General features: G+C 39.5%; 1 protein-coding gene across 1 annotated transcript in view; it reads right to left on the bottom strand.

The window, feature by feature from the left end:
• Positions 1–4,745: 4,745 nt before the first annotated feature.
• Positions 4,746–14,825, bottom strand: part of CMTM4 (CKLF like MARVEL transmembrane domain containing 4) — a 30,797-nt gene continuing 20,717 nt past the window's right edge. The window contains exons 3-4 of the mRNA XM_082063072.1: positions 6,783–6,881; positions 4,746–6,049 (exon numbers count right to left, since the gene is read on the bottom strand). Coding sequence (XP_081919198.1) covers positions 5,876–6,049; positions 6,783–6,881 — 273 coding nt within the window. The 3' untranslated portion in view covers positions 4,746–5,875. The remainder of the gene's footprint in view (positions 6,050–6,782; positions 6,882–14,825) is intronic.

Genomic DNA, 14,825 nt, shown 5'->3' with positions numbered 1-14,825 from the left:
AACATTCAAGACTAAAGTATAAACAGTAGAAAAATGAAGGTAGCAATTGTTGTAATAAAGGGTGCTAACCAGAACCACTGTAACCTGTAGACATCAGGATAAATCTAACATTACTAAAAATATTTAGACAATAATGCTTCTGGGATTAAAAGGTTACCAAAAGTGATAAATCAGCTTAGTTGAGAGGGTATTTTCTTTCAAACAAATGAAGGTTTTAATTAAATATGTCTATTGAGACATTTGTCCAAAGCAAAACAAATACAATACCCTGAAATTTCCCATATTCTAAACACTAGTCTGTGGCAGTCAGAACAGGCAGATGGTCATGTTTCATTCTGTTACTCACATCCAGATGTTATTAAAACAGCTGCAGGGACCAGCCCCAATCAAAAAATAAGAAAAACCCCAGATACTCCATTAGTGTGATCTGGCTATTGCTTTTTAAAATGCTCCTATGTCCTCATTCTGAATTCATGAAGATCGTTTCCATATCCTCCCATATACGCTAACTGGCTTTTTAAAATTGTACCGATTAAGTTCACGGTATACAGATAAAACCTTCATAGTAAACACAAAGCTCTGTTATAAATATGTCAATCAAGGTAACTATGTATATTGTATATAAAATTAAATATCTTCTGTTTGCCAAGTATAATTTAAAAAGGAATACCTGTGGCTAGTTATTAAAAACAATTATTAACCCATAGAGATTAAAAGGCAATTTCACTAACTCATCCATCCAGCATGCTTACAAGAGTTGCACCGGGATTCTGAGTAGGCAACTTCATCTCATCACATTTTCATCATAAATAGTCAACATTTTGGGGCATAAGAACACTTTTGAAAGCTGTATATCCCAAAAGAAAATGACATTGTATTGTATGCTCTAAATTAAAGGCTAGCAAAAATCACAGTGTAAGCAGATTGTTTTAAAGAATATTTTTAGAATACAAATGGTTAAATTATAAAGAGATTTTTAAAAGACAACATAAAAATAAGACCAAAACAACAAAGGAGCCCTTTGAGGTTGGACAGCACTGCTCTGGCTCTGTTGAACACACCAATCCAGGTGGCCAAGTGGCCAACGAGGAAAACAACACACCAGGACAAACTCTGAAGTGGCATTCAGAGATTTCCTGAATATTTGCATCAACGCATTTTAACAGTCTCCCTCTGTTAAAATAAAGTGAGAAGTATGGTATAATTTCTACAAACTGTTTTTAAACATTCCACTGTTTTATGTACCTATTTCAGCTTCATTTTATAGTATTACATTTGTTGCCATTAAAACTCTAATACACATCTCTAGCTGCACAGTCTTCTTGAGCTTTGTTGGCCCTCCAAACAACCCATTATTTTATGCTGTAAACAACAAGAACTAAGTACCCAATTTACAGAAACGCTACACAAGAGCTCTGTTCTTTTCGGTGAGAAGACTTTCTGCTAGATCCGCAGAGCCCTTCGGATGCAGACACCTACATCCTGCAGGCCTCTGCGAACCAACCACTGCATTTCAGCTGAGCAGCAGTTCTCTGGGAACCACACGGATTTGTCAACATACCTCAGGCTTTAAGAGGCACCATAAACACCATCGGGGTGGAATCTCCGCACCATGTCCCCAGCCAGCATGGCCGCGGGGTCAGGACAGGGGAACGATCCTGCACCCGCGCTTACTGCTCATTCCAGGGGTGTCTCTTCTCCTTCTGCAGCTGCGGATTATTCACCTTCATGTATCATTCTGAAAGAACTGGATAACTAAGTGTCACATTTGGGTTCCACTCTCCTTTGCACCCTTTGATGCATCTCAAATTCATGATTAGGATTAGTTATTTACCCTAAATACCTGCTGAAGATGTTTGGCTCCAGAGATTTCAGAATTAAGACCTGTTATTTATGCACCAATTTTCAATACAAAGCTGTTCAGTATTTCATCTGAGCAGAAGAGAGAGTATTATTTTCTACGCTATTTGAATTGCTATTACATTTGGGGCTTCTAAAATTATGCCCTAAAAACATTATTCTTACTTATTTGGGGTTGTTGGGTTGGTTTGCAGTGGTTTGGTTTTAGTTTTCTTTTTCTGGTTGGCTGGTTAGGGGGGGATTTGGGAGGTTTGTTTGTTTTTCACAGAAGGGAACAAGTGGGAACATTTACAAAGTTGTCATGAGACATGAAAATAACGGATATACAGACAGGGACTAAGGAAGGGGGGGAAGGAAGGGTTGCATTAATAAAACCACGTATTAGATAAGCTGAGCCTGCACATCCCCAAAATAGCAAGGGTGATAAATACCACATTTGCTTAGGGACATTAAAGTTCATGGGAAACTAGTGGTTAATTCACTCGAAACGGTCCACATGCAGCTCGTAGCAGATCAATTCTCCCGCCGTGTTCCGCAGCCCTTTAAGAACCAGTCAGTCTGCCGTGCTAGGAAGGGGCAATCATCGCATGGTACAATATGATCTTAGGGAAGGAAGGCTGGAAACTTTCCCCAGTTCTCCTCTCTTCCTTCTAGAATCAACAATGAAATACAATCACATAGAACAATTATAGATTGTATCAGCAGATACACAGTGAAACACACGTGACAAAGCCTATGAAGAAGCTCCCCATGTTACTGGTTTTATTTAAATTCACATGTGAGAGATCTTTTAAGTAGAAGATGAGGAGCTCATTGCTGATGCCACGCTTCTGAAGACAAAGTCCATGATGAATAGCACAGGCTGAAATATGGGCATCAAATCTCTCAAAAAAGGCAGAGGTAGGTGAGTCTCTAACCCTCTCCTGGCGCAGACACTATACAGGTCAATGAAGAAGACTTAACAAAAATTAAATATTAAAATGTAAGCCAGATGAATATCCAAAATGAAAGGAACACATGGAGAGTAAGAAGGAATCAGCTTTACTAAGAAGTGAGGAAACTGTCTAATCAATTTTCAGTTATGGTTTTAGAAACTTCTATTGCGGGCAGTTTGCAGATCACCACAGGAGCTTAGGATAAACTTCAGCCCAGGCGGACAAAACTGAGCACGCACAGCATTAAAAGGAAAACATTCTTCCAATGCTATAACAACAGTTATTATGCTGTTGCTCCAATCATATCTTAGGCTTTAATAAATCTTTTGATATCTGTGCAAATGTACTGTCCCTTCTACACACAAAAACACCTGGACCACACACCTGAGGGCTCAGTTTGACGGAAGAGGACTAATCAGAACCATTAGTTTCGAGCATGTCACTCCTAAAAGGTTCAACTGCTTAGCTTTCATTTAGTTTTTATTTACACTGAGCTTTGAGTCCCTTTATGGAGCTAAACAGCACTCTTAAGGACTAAGGGAAATTATCCTTGTATGCTCAGCAACTACGAGCAATTTAGTGTTGCTTTTCTGAGCAAGTTTCAAAAAAGTTAAAACTTTTTATCCTATTTTCTTATCTTTTTTTCTTTTTTATCCTATTTTCTCAGAGCTTTTTTATGATGCCTGCGGTTTGGAGAATAGTCTTAAAATATTACCACCTCTTCAATATACTGTATCAAATTAAGCTGGTGGGGGTTGGAATCAACTGTGTATATGTAGTATGACCTTAATGTTTCCAATTTAGTTGTCTCTCACAGCTACTTTGTTTCCCTTCTATATAATCCAAATAGTAAATAATGTCCCTGGAGTACTAAATGCTTCACTTACATTTTTAGAAAGTGTATGCTGTACAATACTAATATCATCTTGGGTCCCAAACTAAAGAAATCACAAATTTACATTTCTTTTTTCTGGTTTACAAAATGTATCAGATAGTATTTATTAAATTAATACTCTCTGAGTTCACCCCTGAAACTGTGCTAATGATGTCAGTAATAAATAAAGGCATACTGTTCTCAGCTCAAGAAAACTTATTTCATGTGTAAAAGCACTCGAGGTCATTCAGGTGTATTAGACTACATGATGAAGTATTGCACTGTATGGGAAGTACAACTGAATCATTCTGCATTTGTCATCCCAGCTAAAAGAGAACAAAAGCTTTTCATGATCTCTCTCCAGCAAAAATGAAAAGACATCAGTTTTGTCACCATGTTTTCACAGATGAAAATAGTTCTCTGCTGCTTGATTCAAACATTGCAGCGTCCGGTTCGCATCTGTCACTACCCCACTTCTATTGATCTTCTCTTCGGTATAACCTGCTTTTCATATTTAAGTGACCTACTGCAACGTATTGCTGTTTGTTCCTAAGACTCCAATTAACTGCACTCACCCACTTAAGAGTAACAACTACAAGGGTAAGAACATAATGCAAAAAGTGTTCAATTCAAATGTGAAATAGATTCAGGCATACATGGCATACAGTTCTGCTCATTTCAAAGACTTCATCAGCTTAGGCCTGGAAGGAATTCAGCTCTAGAGATCTTCCGCCCCACACATTTTCTTCACCTAACACGCAGGCATGCATATGCCAGATAACAGATTACACACATGAATCACCCATCAAAAAATCAAGGGGCATCTTCCTAATAACGTTATGACATGGTCTAACTGATTACTGCAGAATTCAAGTTTTGAGTAGAGAAAATATCCTCTTCAGTGGAAGTACAATTATAATAAGAAAACTTCAGTTAGGTAAAGCTATTTCGAAACAAATCAGTACAGTCCTATTATCCTCCAATTATCTAAACTAGTTTTTCAAATAAATACTAGGGGGAAAAGATGCAGAAACACCCAATTAAAAAATAGATTAAAAAAAAAATAAAAATCAATGTTATCTACTACCAACAGATTCAATTTTAGAAAAAAACAAACAACCCCCCAAGATAGAAAATATTTATCTTACATGAATCACAATTTTGCAACCGTAGCAACACTTTATAAACACATAATTTTTTGCTAGTTCTTGCTTACCCGAGGCTTCTCAGAAAGGTTGAACCTTAAACCAAACCATCCCCCACACCAGGAGAAAGAACAAAGCCATGACTGGAAAGCACGTCTATTGGATCACGGCCCCTTCCTTCTCTATCGTGCCCCTTCAACCTCCTTTTCTCCATCCAGCCTCCCAAGCTGATTCCTCGTTTCAGAATGAAAACCAGAATGTATCCCAACATTCTCAGAAAGCACATGCTTGCACTTGATGCATTATGGTGATCATTCAGTAAGCATGCTCATTTTCCACAAGTTCAGACCTGGCCAACGCCATGCATGAACTGAATATGGCCGTTTCAGAGTAACCCACAGAGTAACTATCTCAACACTATATATCCATCAATCAAAAATGTGAAATGATTGTCCATTCAGCTATGTAAGTGCACCAACAGTGAAACCGCAGGAGATATTACAGGTAAGAATTGAGCTGCACTGCCAAGGCTGCATGAGGACGGATACAGAGAGTTTCTTGGACACGATACGTGGCTAAAGTTATTGCTATTTGCCCCTCACTTCCTTTTTGCATGTATTAAATTTACTTTTGGTTGATTTCTTTCTTATATTAACCAAGCAATGCAGTGCTGGTCTTAGTGTTTATGACAGACAAAGAAACACTGGCAGAACAGGTATATTCAGAGCTTGCACTTGAGAGACGGAAGGAAAATATCATGCAGTTAATTCAAAACAATAACATACTTCAAAACATATATATACTATATATTATATAAAATATATAATATATGTATATATACACATGTGGACGTCTTAAACTGATCTTGCTTTTGAATGACCAACATTTACTGCCTTCATGACAACAGCTTCTGACTCAATGCACCTCTGCACAAAGCAGCGCCGGGCATTCTTTGCCACCATCTGATCTTCCTTTTCTTCCCCAAAAAAAGAAAAGCCCCTTTATTGTGTGAGGGAGTCAAGCACTTCTCTTCCCTTTGCAGTCCCATGCGAATGTCGCTTTCACGCATCCAGACGCTGAATCTCAGGGCGATGATCTACTTCTCTGGATTCTGTCCGAGCACGTATGTAATCACTGGTCTGCCGACTACTTTGTTGTCTGCTGTTCATTCGCCACTTTTTAATAGCTAAATATGTGTTCACAGCGTACACTGCCATTGCCAAGAAACCAAATATCTACAAGAAGTAGAAAGAATTGTCAAAGACAATTTTTGAAAACAAGAACAATAGTAGTTTCACAACAAATTCCTCAGAAACTTGGTGTTCTACTTTATTTGCACTGAGAAATCATCATGTTGTGTAAAAATGTTGTTTTTCTTCTTCAATGAACTACAGAATCTGCAGAAGTGACTAAGATAAATGATCCCAGAAAACAAAGTTCTCTGTCTACAATCATGACAATTAAATCCTGCAATGCAACTTCAATGGAAGAAGCTCTTGTAAAGAAGAATACAGCCCTTCATCCAACAGTTCACTCCTCAGGGTGCACATGGTTGTAAATGAATGACAAGAGAACCAGTCCAGACATCAGCCTGGAGAAGGAGCTCATCTGCAGTTCTTCCTGTATAAGCAACTGTAATTGCTTGTGAATTTTTGGCTCTATCTTTTCCATAGACTTGCAATACAGAGCATTATCACCTAAACTAGCTATAGAGAAAGAAGCAAGGCAAGTTCAACTGCTCAAAGTGCTCTCTGCGAGTCATTTTTGTTTGTTCTTCCCTCGAGCCTTAAGACAAACAACCCAAAGGATGCCAATATTTTTAAATGAAAATTAGCTTATACCGGCCATAAAATGACAAGTAAATTGAGATGGCAAAGGCAACAGGAGTATTCATTGAACATGAGGGAAAAGTTACTCTTAGTTTTAATAGAAGATAAGTGTCATATACAAAGAAGTTCAAATTCTTACCACAGCAGCAATTTCTGCTCCAGTTTTATGGTTTAAAGCAGCAAGTACTACAGAGGCAATGAAAAAGAAGAAAGTGCTGAGTCCAGTGTTGACCAGATCCTAAAAAAAAAAATTCATTAGCATTATTAAACAATGATTCTTTGCTTTTCTTAGAAGTGATGAAATAGAAGAAGCGTCGAAGAAGAACTATAGTAACACATCCCCACATTCTGTGCAGTTTATCTCTTATCCAAAAGAAGGCAAAGATTATTACGCAGGAAACGTAGCACGTCTGTGAACTGGAGTCAAAGAGCACGTACACATGGAGCACCAGCACAGGTTCTGGATGCATCACCTCCATTTCTGCTGGGTTTATGAGAAACGTACTGCCAGCATAAACAATGAGCAAAGCTCTACCTCAGCTGACGCCAAAGTAACCTGAATATCCAGCTTTAGCGCTTCAGGAACCCCTTGTTCTCTTTCGCATCACAACAGTGCTCCAGTGCACTGTCCTACAAGTTCTTTGAGGCCTTTATTGCAGAAAACTGCACGTCCTATGCTATTTCTATGAGTAGCAGCTGCCTGTATTGCGAGAACGCACAGATTTATTTCTTTATTTACACACGTATTGCATAAAATTGATGCTTCGAGCAGGCATTTTAGAACACACGCACAGCGGCACCCCAGGAGCGCCTCAGCATAGGGAAAATTCCTGCATTGCTCCAAGCACAGAAAAATGACAGGCAACATGCAATTCAGTTATACGGATGCCGCATATGTCACTCAGCCTTCAGACGACTATGCTGCCATGCCTTAAATAAAGCAGGGCCATTAACATAAGGTAAGTAAGAATTCTGAATGTCAGCTATTAGCACAATTATGTCAATAAAAGAATGCCTGATCAGACTCAAGGGGAAAAAAAAGAGTTGGGACTTGAACAGAAGAAATAAAGTGCAAGATTCATTAGGGACTAGCTGTTCAGTATGTTATTTGTGGCATCTTTTAAGATTTTCTTAAAGCATTCGATACATATGTATACTGCGCTGTATGCACCCTACAGAGATGCAGGAAATAACAGACTATCGCAATAAATGAACAAACAGCTGAAGTCAGGGAGCAAGGAGAGGTGAGGAGGAGTCAGGGAACGGCAGCTCAGCACAAATATCCTGCAGGAACATGAAATCAGCGGGAGGCAAATACTGTCACAGCCAAAAGGGACAGAAGAAAACCTGCACACAAGTTTGGTGTGCGACTCACGGTCCTGAGTTAAAGAGAAGGGGAGAAAAAAAAAAGAAGAAAAAAAGAGCATACTGAACATGCCAACTGCCACCATAAAAAAGCATCCCGACACCACTCTCTGATTAGAATTGAAGGACAAATTTGTTTTACTTGACCCTCTTCTTTCACAAGCCTGTTCCTGCTCCTCCACTTACTACACTCTTTTCGTTGTCGAGATCATCTTGTAAAGCGCTGTAAGAATTTAGGCTTAGAACACTGAAGACATAAATTTAAACTTATTCCCTGGGTATGAATCCCATGACTCTGTTCCAGCTACACAGCACAAAGACTTGGAAAAGACCATTGTCATCCAGCCACCCCCAAAACATCTGTTTGTCTAGCAGTGATTGGAGAATGCTTTAGAAAGCAATTGTAAAAACTGAAGGTTTCGGGCGCTTTGTTATTCACAGGGAACACTACCTGTGTTTTGGGGGTCCTGACCCAGCAACAGCTGGTTGTCAAAATGCAGCACACCTGGGGATAAACTGTATGACTTAGCACTGCGGCCCAATTCTGAGAGGTTTCCATTGCTCTTTCCACCCACATATTCACATTTCATGAGCCCAGTAAGACTCAAACGGTCTTACCAAATACTGAAGAAACAAAAGCAAACTGCAGGCTTCAGAATCTCCTACCATCTTTCCACCTGCTGGTGTAATGTCAGAGATACACTTTCTCACCTCTATTCAATCTTACTGGTACTTACGGCATCAAACAAAATTGGAATTTTATGAAATAGTTATTACAGTTTTAATCTTGTAACTTTTTACTTTGCTGAGATAATAGAGATATTAGAAAATACACGGCATTTCACAAGTTCTCCAAGTATCCTCCTCTCCAACTTTGAGTTCAGTGGTTTGAACTGTGCCTCTGGGGTTCAACAAGGGCTGTGGTTCTCATCGGCACAAACCTTCCCTCACCACAGGGGAAATCTCACTATATATGACAACAGATACCACACCAAGGATGCTGAAACTAAATACGGAGGAGAGGGCAGCTATGTTCTTGAATAATTTAAGTAAAAAACTTTAAAAATTTAGTTCAACCCAAGGTCAAGTTGTATATTTCACTACCAGAGTACATTTGGCAGCTATATGTTTGAATAATTTAAAGACAAAAATTAAAAATTTAGTTCAACCCATGGTCAAGTTGTGTATTTTATTAGCAGAGTAAATTTGCCACCTATAGGAATGACCTACAGAATGGAAATAAAATCCTAGAAGAAATAACTCTGAAGAACATGGTAATTGCAGTAGGTAAGCATCTCGAAATGTGATGCCATGACAAAAAAAAGGGGGGGGAGCGAAAAAGCAATTATACATTCCTTTGGACATATGGACAGAATAGGTGTAAGGTGGTAATCTTACCTGTGCAAGGGATACTGGAATGCTGCATCCTGTCCCGGTAGCCACATTTTTAAAAGTAAGTTGAAAATTGGACAAGGTACAGAGAAGAGCCACAGAAGTTATTTGAAAGGAGGAGGAAATTTCTCACAGTACGAATCAAAGAACCTAAACTGCTTTGAATATTAAAAAGATTGAGCTGTGTACATGAAGACTCCAGTGTTCCAACAATCAAAACACAGTAGCGCTTTGAAAGGTTAACATAGAAAAACCACAACAAAATTAATAATGGAACAAAATGAACAGCTGCAAAGTTAAGACCAAAGTCATATTCAACATGAAGTAAATGTAACTGTAAGGGAGGCAAACACCAGAACAAACAGCCAAAAATGTCCTTAATATTCCACCTTTTCGCTTCTTATAATCCAGATTATGTTTTTTTCAAACACACACTCTCTTCTTCCTTAGTGCCATACTAAAAAACTAAATGGATGACACACAATGCTCTATGACTTATGGGGTCAGATGTGCTTATTAGTTAATCTTGCTGACCTCTGTCTGTTTTAATCTGCCACCCTGATTATCTTGCCAAAGGAGAATATTACAAGCAAGACAGCGAAACCTCTCCACACCATGATGGACATTGTCACCTGTCTCCATGCTACATATTGACTGGAAGGCTTCTTGTAAGAGGTCTGAAATACTGCTGAAATTACACTACTGCTTGCCTTTGTCATAATTTTTCCAGGAAACCAAAGATATGTTAGAAACTTTGTCGTCATCACTGGCATTTTATTTCATTGTTCTCCTCTACAAAGGATATCAAATTTATTCTTGCAAAGAATCCAACAATTCAAATCCAAAGAACTGATTCCATCTTGAAGTTCCAATTTATATGTTTCTCCAGTTTCATTTTTCCTGTTTAGGTCAAAACTTTTAATACTTGATTCACACTCATACAATTAAAAATATATATATATAATATATAATATATTACATATATATAATATCTATACCAATATATAATGGTAACATCACAGATGGAAGTATCAGTGGAGGTTTGTTTTTAATCCAAAATTTGGTACTTACTATTTAGAGCAGAAATATAAGAAAAAAGGCAAAACAAAACACAATGGTTTTGGACAAAGTCAGAGAAGAAGCAAAAGGGAATTAGTTACAGCAAGAATTCAAGAAGTAAAGGACACTCCCTAAAGTAATGTTACTTTTTTCCACGTAAGAGAAAATGAATAATCGTGGCAATAAAAAGAATAAACTAATTGAAAAAAGATGAGCCGTTTCAAATCTGGCCATGATGGAGCTGAAGTTCTTGCTATTATATTTATAGACAAAGTAAAAACCACATCACACAGATAGAAGAATTTCTGCTGAAATTACAGCAACCTCATGAGACAGTATGCTGTGCCATAAAATACTGTACAAACTGCCATCCATAACAGAGAATAAAATCTATGAGCTGAATCAAATCCACTCTGGACTGCTGCTGCTCCCTTTTTCCTTCCCAAAAGGATTTAAAATGAAAGACGGACTTCTTGTCACTTGCTAGCTGTGCTCAAGTCACCCTGATCAGTCACCAGTGCTCCTGTTAGTCCAAAGGAGAGTATCCAAGGACACACTTTGCTACTGCCATCCCCAGCCATCCGCCCACTCTGAAGGAGCAGAAGAGGAATCTTAACTTGTGGAGGAAGATGGGTTTGTGCCAAGACAGCATTTTATACTAAAACAGGGTGAGGCTTTTGTTCTGCTCATTCTGCCGTAAAGGCTGGTAACTCTAGAAAAGTGGACAGCATCCTACAGTCTTTCATTTGTGAGGGTCTGGGCAGCTATAACCATACCATACCATACCATAACCATTTATCCACCTGGATTAATGAGGACAGAGAAGCTGGACTGGTGCTATGAACTCTGCTAACAGGCCTGGGAACTCCCATGAAGTAACTCCTGAAAGCTGCTGTTCCATCCTCCTGTTTGCACATTACCAGGAGGCGGCTGGGACGCTCAGAGGCGCGTCAGGAATATCCACACGGCTTTATCCATCCCTCTCTCCATGACTTCACACATCCAAGCTTTTAAGAGACATTCAATCAACACACACGCTCTGCCTTTTTATCCCATATTTTGTGGCGAAGTAAGACACTGCACAAACAACCAGGTACTATTTAAAAGGGAGACAGTACCATCTTGCAGTTGTAATTTGTATAAACAAAAATACGACGTTTAAACTGGTGGTTGCTTTTGTCATTTGCTTTCTGAAATCCAAGCGTTTCCATTTAAATGGAGTTTAAAGTAGCTAAATGAATGCAGTCTGGAAAAGAAGCCTGCACATTTCAACAGCTTGACTTCGTCACAAAAAGTGACAGAAGTTAATGGCCTGCTGTTGTCCAGGTTATTTTCCACAAAAGAGAGAGCTCGAAGCAAGGATTCCTTTTGGCTGCCTGGGTTTTGGCAGCTTGTTTTCCAGCTGGCAGGGGAAGGGAGGGGAAGTGTGGTTATTGGGTTTTTGTTGTTTTGGTTTTATCTGCCTTTTTTTGGTACATTGTCTCTAATTTTTCCTCCAACCAGTACTTCACTTGCAAGGTTTGGGGTCTTCTTCCCTTGTTTCTATATGAAGCTATCAATTTGAATTTGACAAACATAGCGGTTAGTCCTCTAAGACAAGTACACTGCTCAAACTCCCTTAATTTTACCCTACAATCATACTATTAAACATTGTATCAGCATTTTGCACCACAATTAAAAATGGAAACATGGTTTCTCAAGTAAAAATAAATCACAGGTAGAAGGAATAGAATTAACTATATGAGCACTGAATTCCACCTCTTTCTTATTTATTTATTTAGGCCCACACAAGTACAGGAGCCTTATTCAGACACTATAGTCTGCTACTCCAAGATTGACATCAGCATCGCTTCCCGCGATGGACAGCTCACGACTGATGATTCCAGCAATCTGTCAGTGACCAGAGGGCTGTGCAGAGACACCCGAGTGCCCGTCTCATAGCACAGGGCTGACGGTCCCCGCGGGTCCCTCGTCACACGCGGCAGCCCCAAAGGGCATTCGCCTGCAGGTGCTCCTGAACAGGGGCTTCCACCCGGCCCCAGGTGTCCGGCACTGCTGTAAATCAGTTCTAGCTACAGCATCTCAAGCAAACTATGTATAAAAAAACCTCCTGAATTAACACATGTGACTTTCAAAAGCCTCAGCCAACTCTCAGAAAGGTCAGGGACAAGCTATGATTTTGAAGAAGTGGAAGTAGTGGCCTCTCAAAACCAAAATTCATATTATTTTATTCTCATTTCTAACTATTTTTGAGTTGGAATACAAGGTCTGTTAGATGTAGTGAAGCTCCTGAATGAATGCTTCCACAAGCCTCATTTCATTTTGGTTTCTTGACGATCACCTGCCTATTTCCCTCTCAGTTCTTTCTCAGCTGCTCCTCGCTGCTTTCCCTGTGTGTTTTTCCAACAGCGGTCCTGCACAGACAGGACCAGCCGTCATCACAGAGCAACAGTCCTTACTACCAAACCAGGTAATATTTCTTGTATTCAAAACGTGTGCTTGTATTTCATAGGAATAATGTGTAATTGTTTACACCATGCTCCACCAAACGAGAACTGTCCACCAACAGCACTAACCCGGTGGAAATTAATTCTGACAATTTTTTTAAATTTGTAAAATATTCATTTTTATCCTTAATAGGTATTGCTATTTTGACAGCAGTAAACAGAAAAGTGAAGGGTGACTTTATTTCTCATTCAAGAGCTTTGCAAGCCAAAGAAAAATCAAGGTGTTTTTTCAAAACAGAAGAGGAAAAAAAAATTAAAAAAAATAAAATAAAAAAGAAAAGAAAAATAAGATTGCCCCCTGAAGGCCTTTGAAGTGCAGCTCTGCAATCATGCTCTTCAGAGCCTGGGTTGGCGTAAGACAGTTTGACATTCTGGCACCACATCAGATCTTCTGCCAGCCAATTCAGTGTCAGTTGCTCGCACACAAAGTCTCATCTCTGTAACAGCTGATAAAACCCCATCCCTGCAAAGGTGATGAAATGAGTGTTCAGGCAGCACAAAATACAAGCGCTGCTGTGCGTGTCAGAGCCGCACCTGAGCGCTGGGGCTGCTCCCTGCCTCCCCGGGACTGAACCCAGGCTAACGAGCCCGCCTGAACTCTAATTACTTGTGCTGTGCTCAGTTCTGTGCCTTGTCTCTGAAGCTGCTCTAGGCTGAAACACTCTATATTCGGAACTGCACGCACAGAAAATACACTACCAGAGTTCCAGTTCATGCTTAAAAAGAAAATAAAAATCAGCAGTCAAAATCTATTGGAGGATTTTTTTCCCCTACACACAGACATGAACAGTCCATTCCACCAGCAGATTAAGAAACGATTTACATCTGTAATGACTCGGATTTCTCACATCATCCAAGAGACGCTATCAAATTCCAGTATTCTCAGCTACTGGGCATCACTTTTCCCCCTCCCCAAGTCATCTCAGTTCTCAGCCCTGAAAAACGGGTACAGCAGCGTCACAGTGGACCCACTCTGCGGTGACAGTGACAGTCGGAAAGGCTGGCAAACCACACGCCGGTTCACCCAAACGCTGGAGGGAGTGACAAACGCTTCTGTTACCTTTCCTACCCCACCTCTGATTCTAGAGGGCCAGCTCATCCACAGCTTGGCTGCAAGATCTTAAGCTCTCTCAGTAGATCACATTAGATTCAAGAAATGAATTTAAGAAAAACAAACAAACAAACTATAATTTAGCCAAACACAAACATTCAGGTCTTAGTTAACTCTGAAAACAAACATTTCAAAGCAGCAGCTCCTTAGTTAAGCAGGGATCCCCCTGTGCCACTTGCTGGTGTCCTTGCAGAACAGGCTCCCTTTGAGCTGTGAAGCATAAATGAAATGGAAATTTCCACTGACATCTTTCCCAGCTTTTGCATTTTTGCATAATATTGATAGTGCTGCACAACACAGACAAGTGACTGCTCTTTCATCATGTAACTGATCTACCTCTTCCCAAAACATGCAAGCGAGCTTCTTTCCTGCCTCACCAGCTCCATGTTTCTTCCAGGTTTACCTCAGGAAAATGTGAAAATGGTTGCCAAGTTTCTAATTAGGATCAAAACAAAGCTCTTTTTCCCAAATGGCTAAAAATATATATTTAAAAAACTGTACATTTGCATATCTATTAGATGCTAGTATCTACTGATCCACGTTTTCATTCCAACTGGGGATAGTGGACATCAGGCAATATCCACAACACATTAGAAAGAAATTTAATTTTAGTAAAGTACTAAAGGAAACAAACCTGTGTTGGACAATAGCAGTCACTGCTCTGGTACTTTCTAATAGGCAGGATCATTTGAAAGCAAATGGTTTCAAATGCTTCCTAAGAAGTGTGAGTGCTGTGTTTAAAGGGAGA

The sequence above is a fragment of the Streptopelia decaocto genome (genome assembly GCF_964273445.1).
Source record: "Streptopelia decaocto genome assembly, chromosome: 11".
Classification (NCBI taxonomy): domain Eukaryota; kingdom Metazoa; phylum Chordata; class Aves; order Columbiformes; family Columbidae; genus Streptopelia; species Streptopelia decaocto.
The sequence above is the reverse complement of the archived record's forward strand: the minus strand, read 5'-3'. Positions and strand labels throughout refer to the sequence as shown.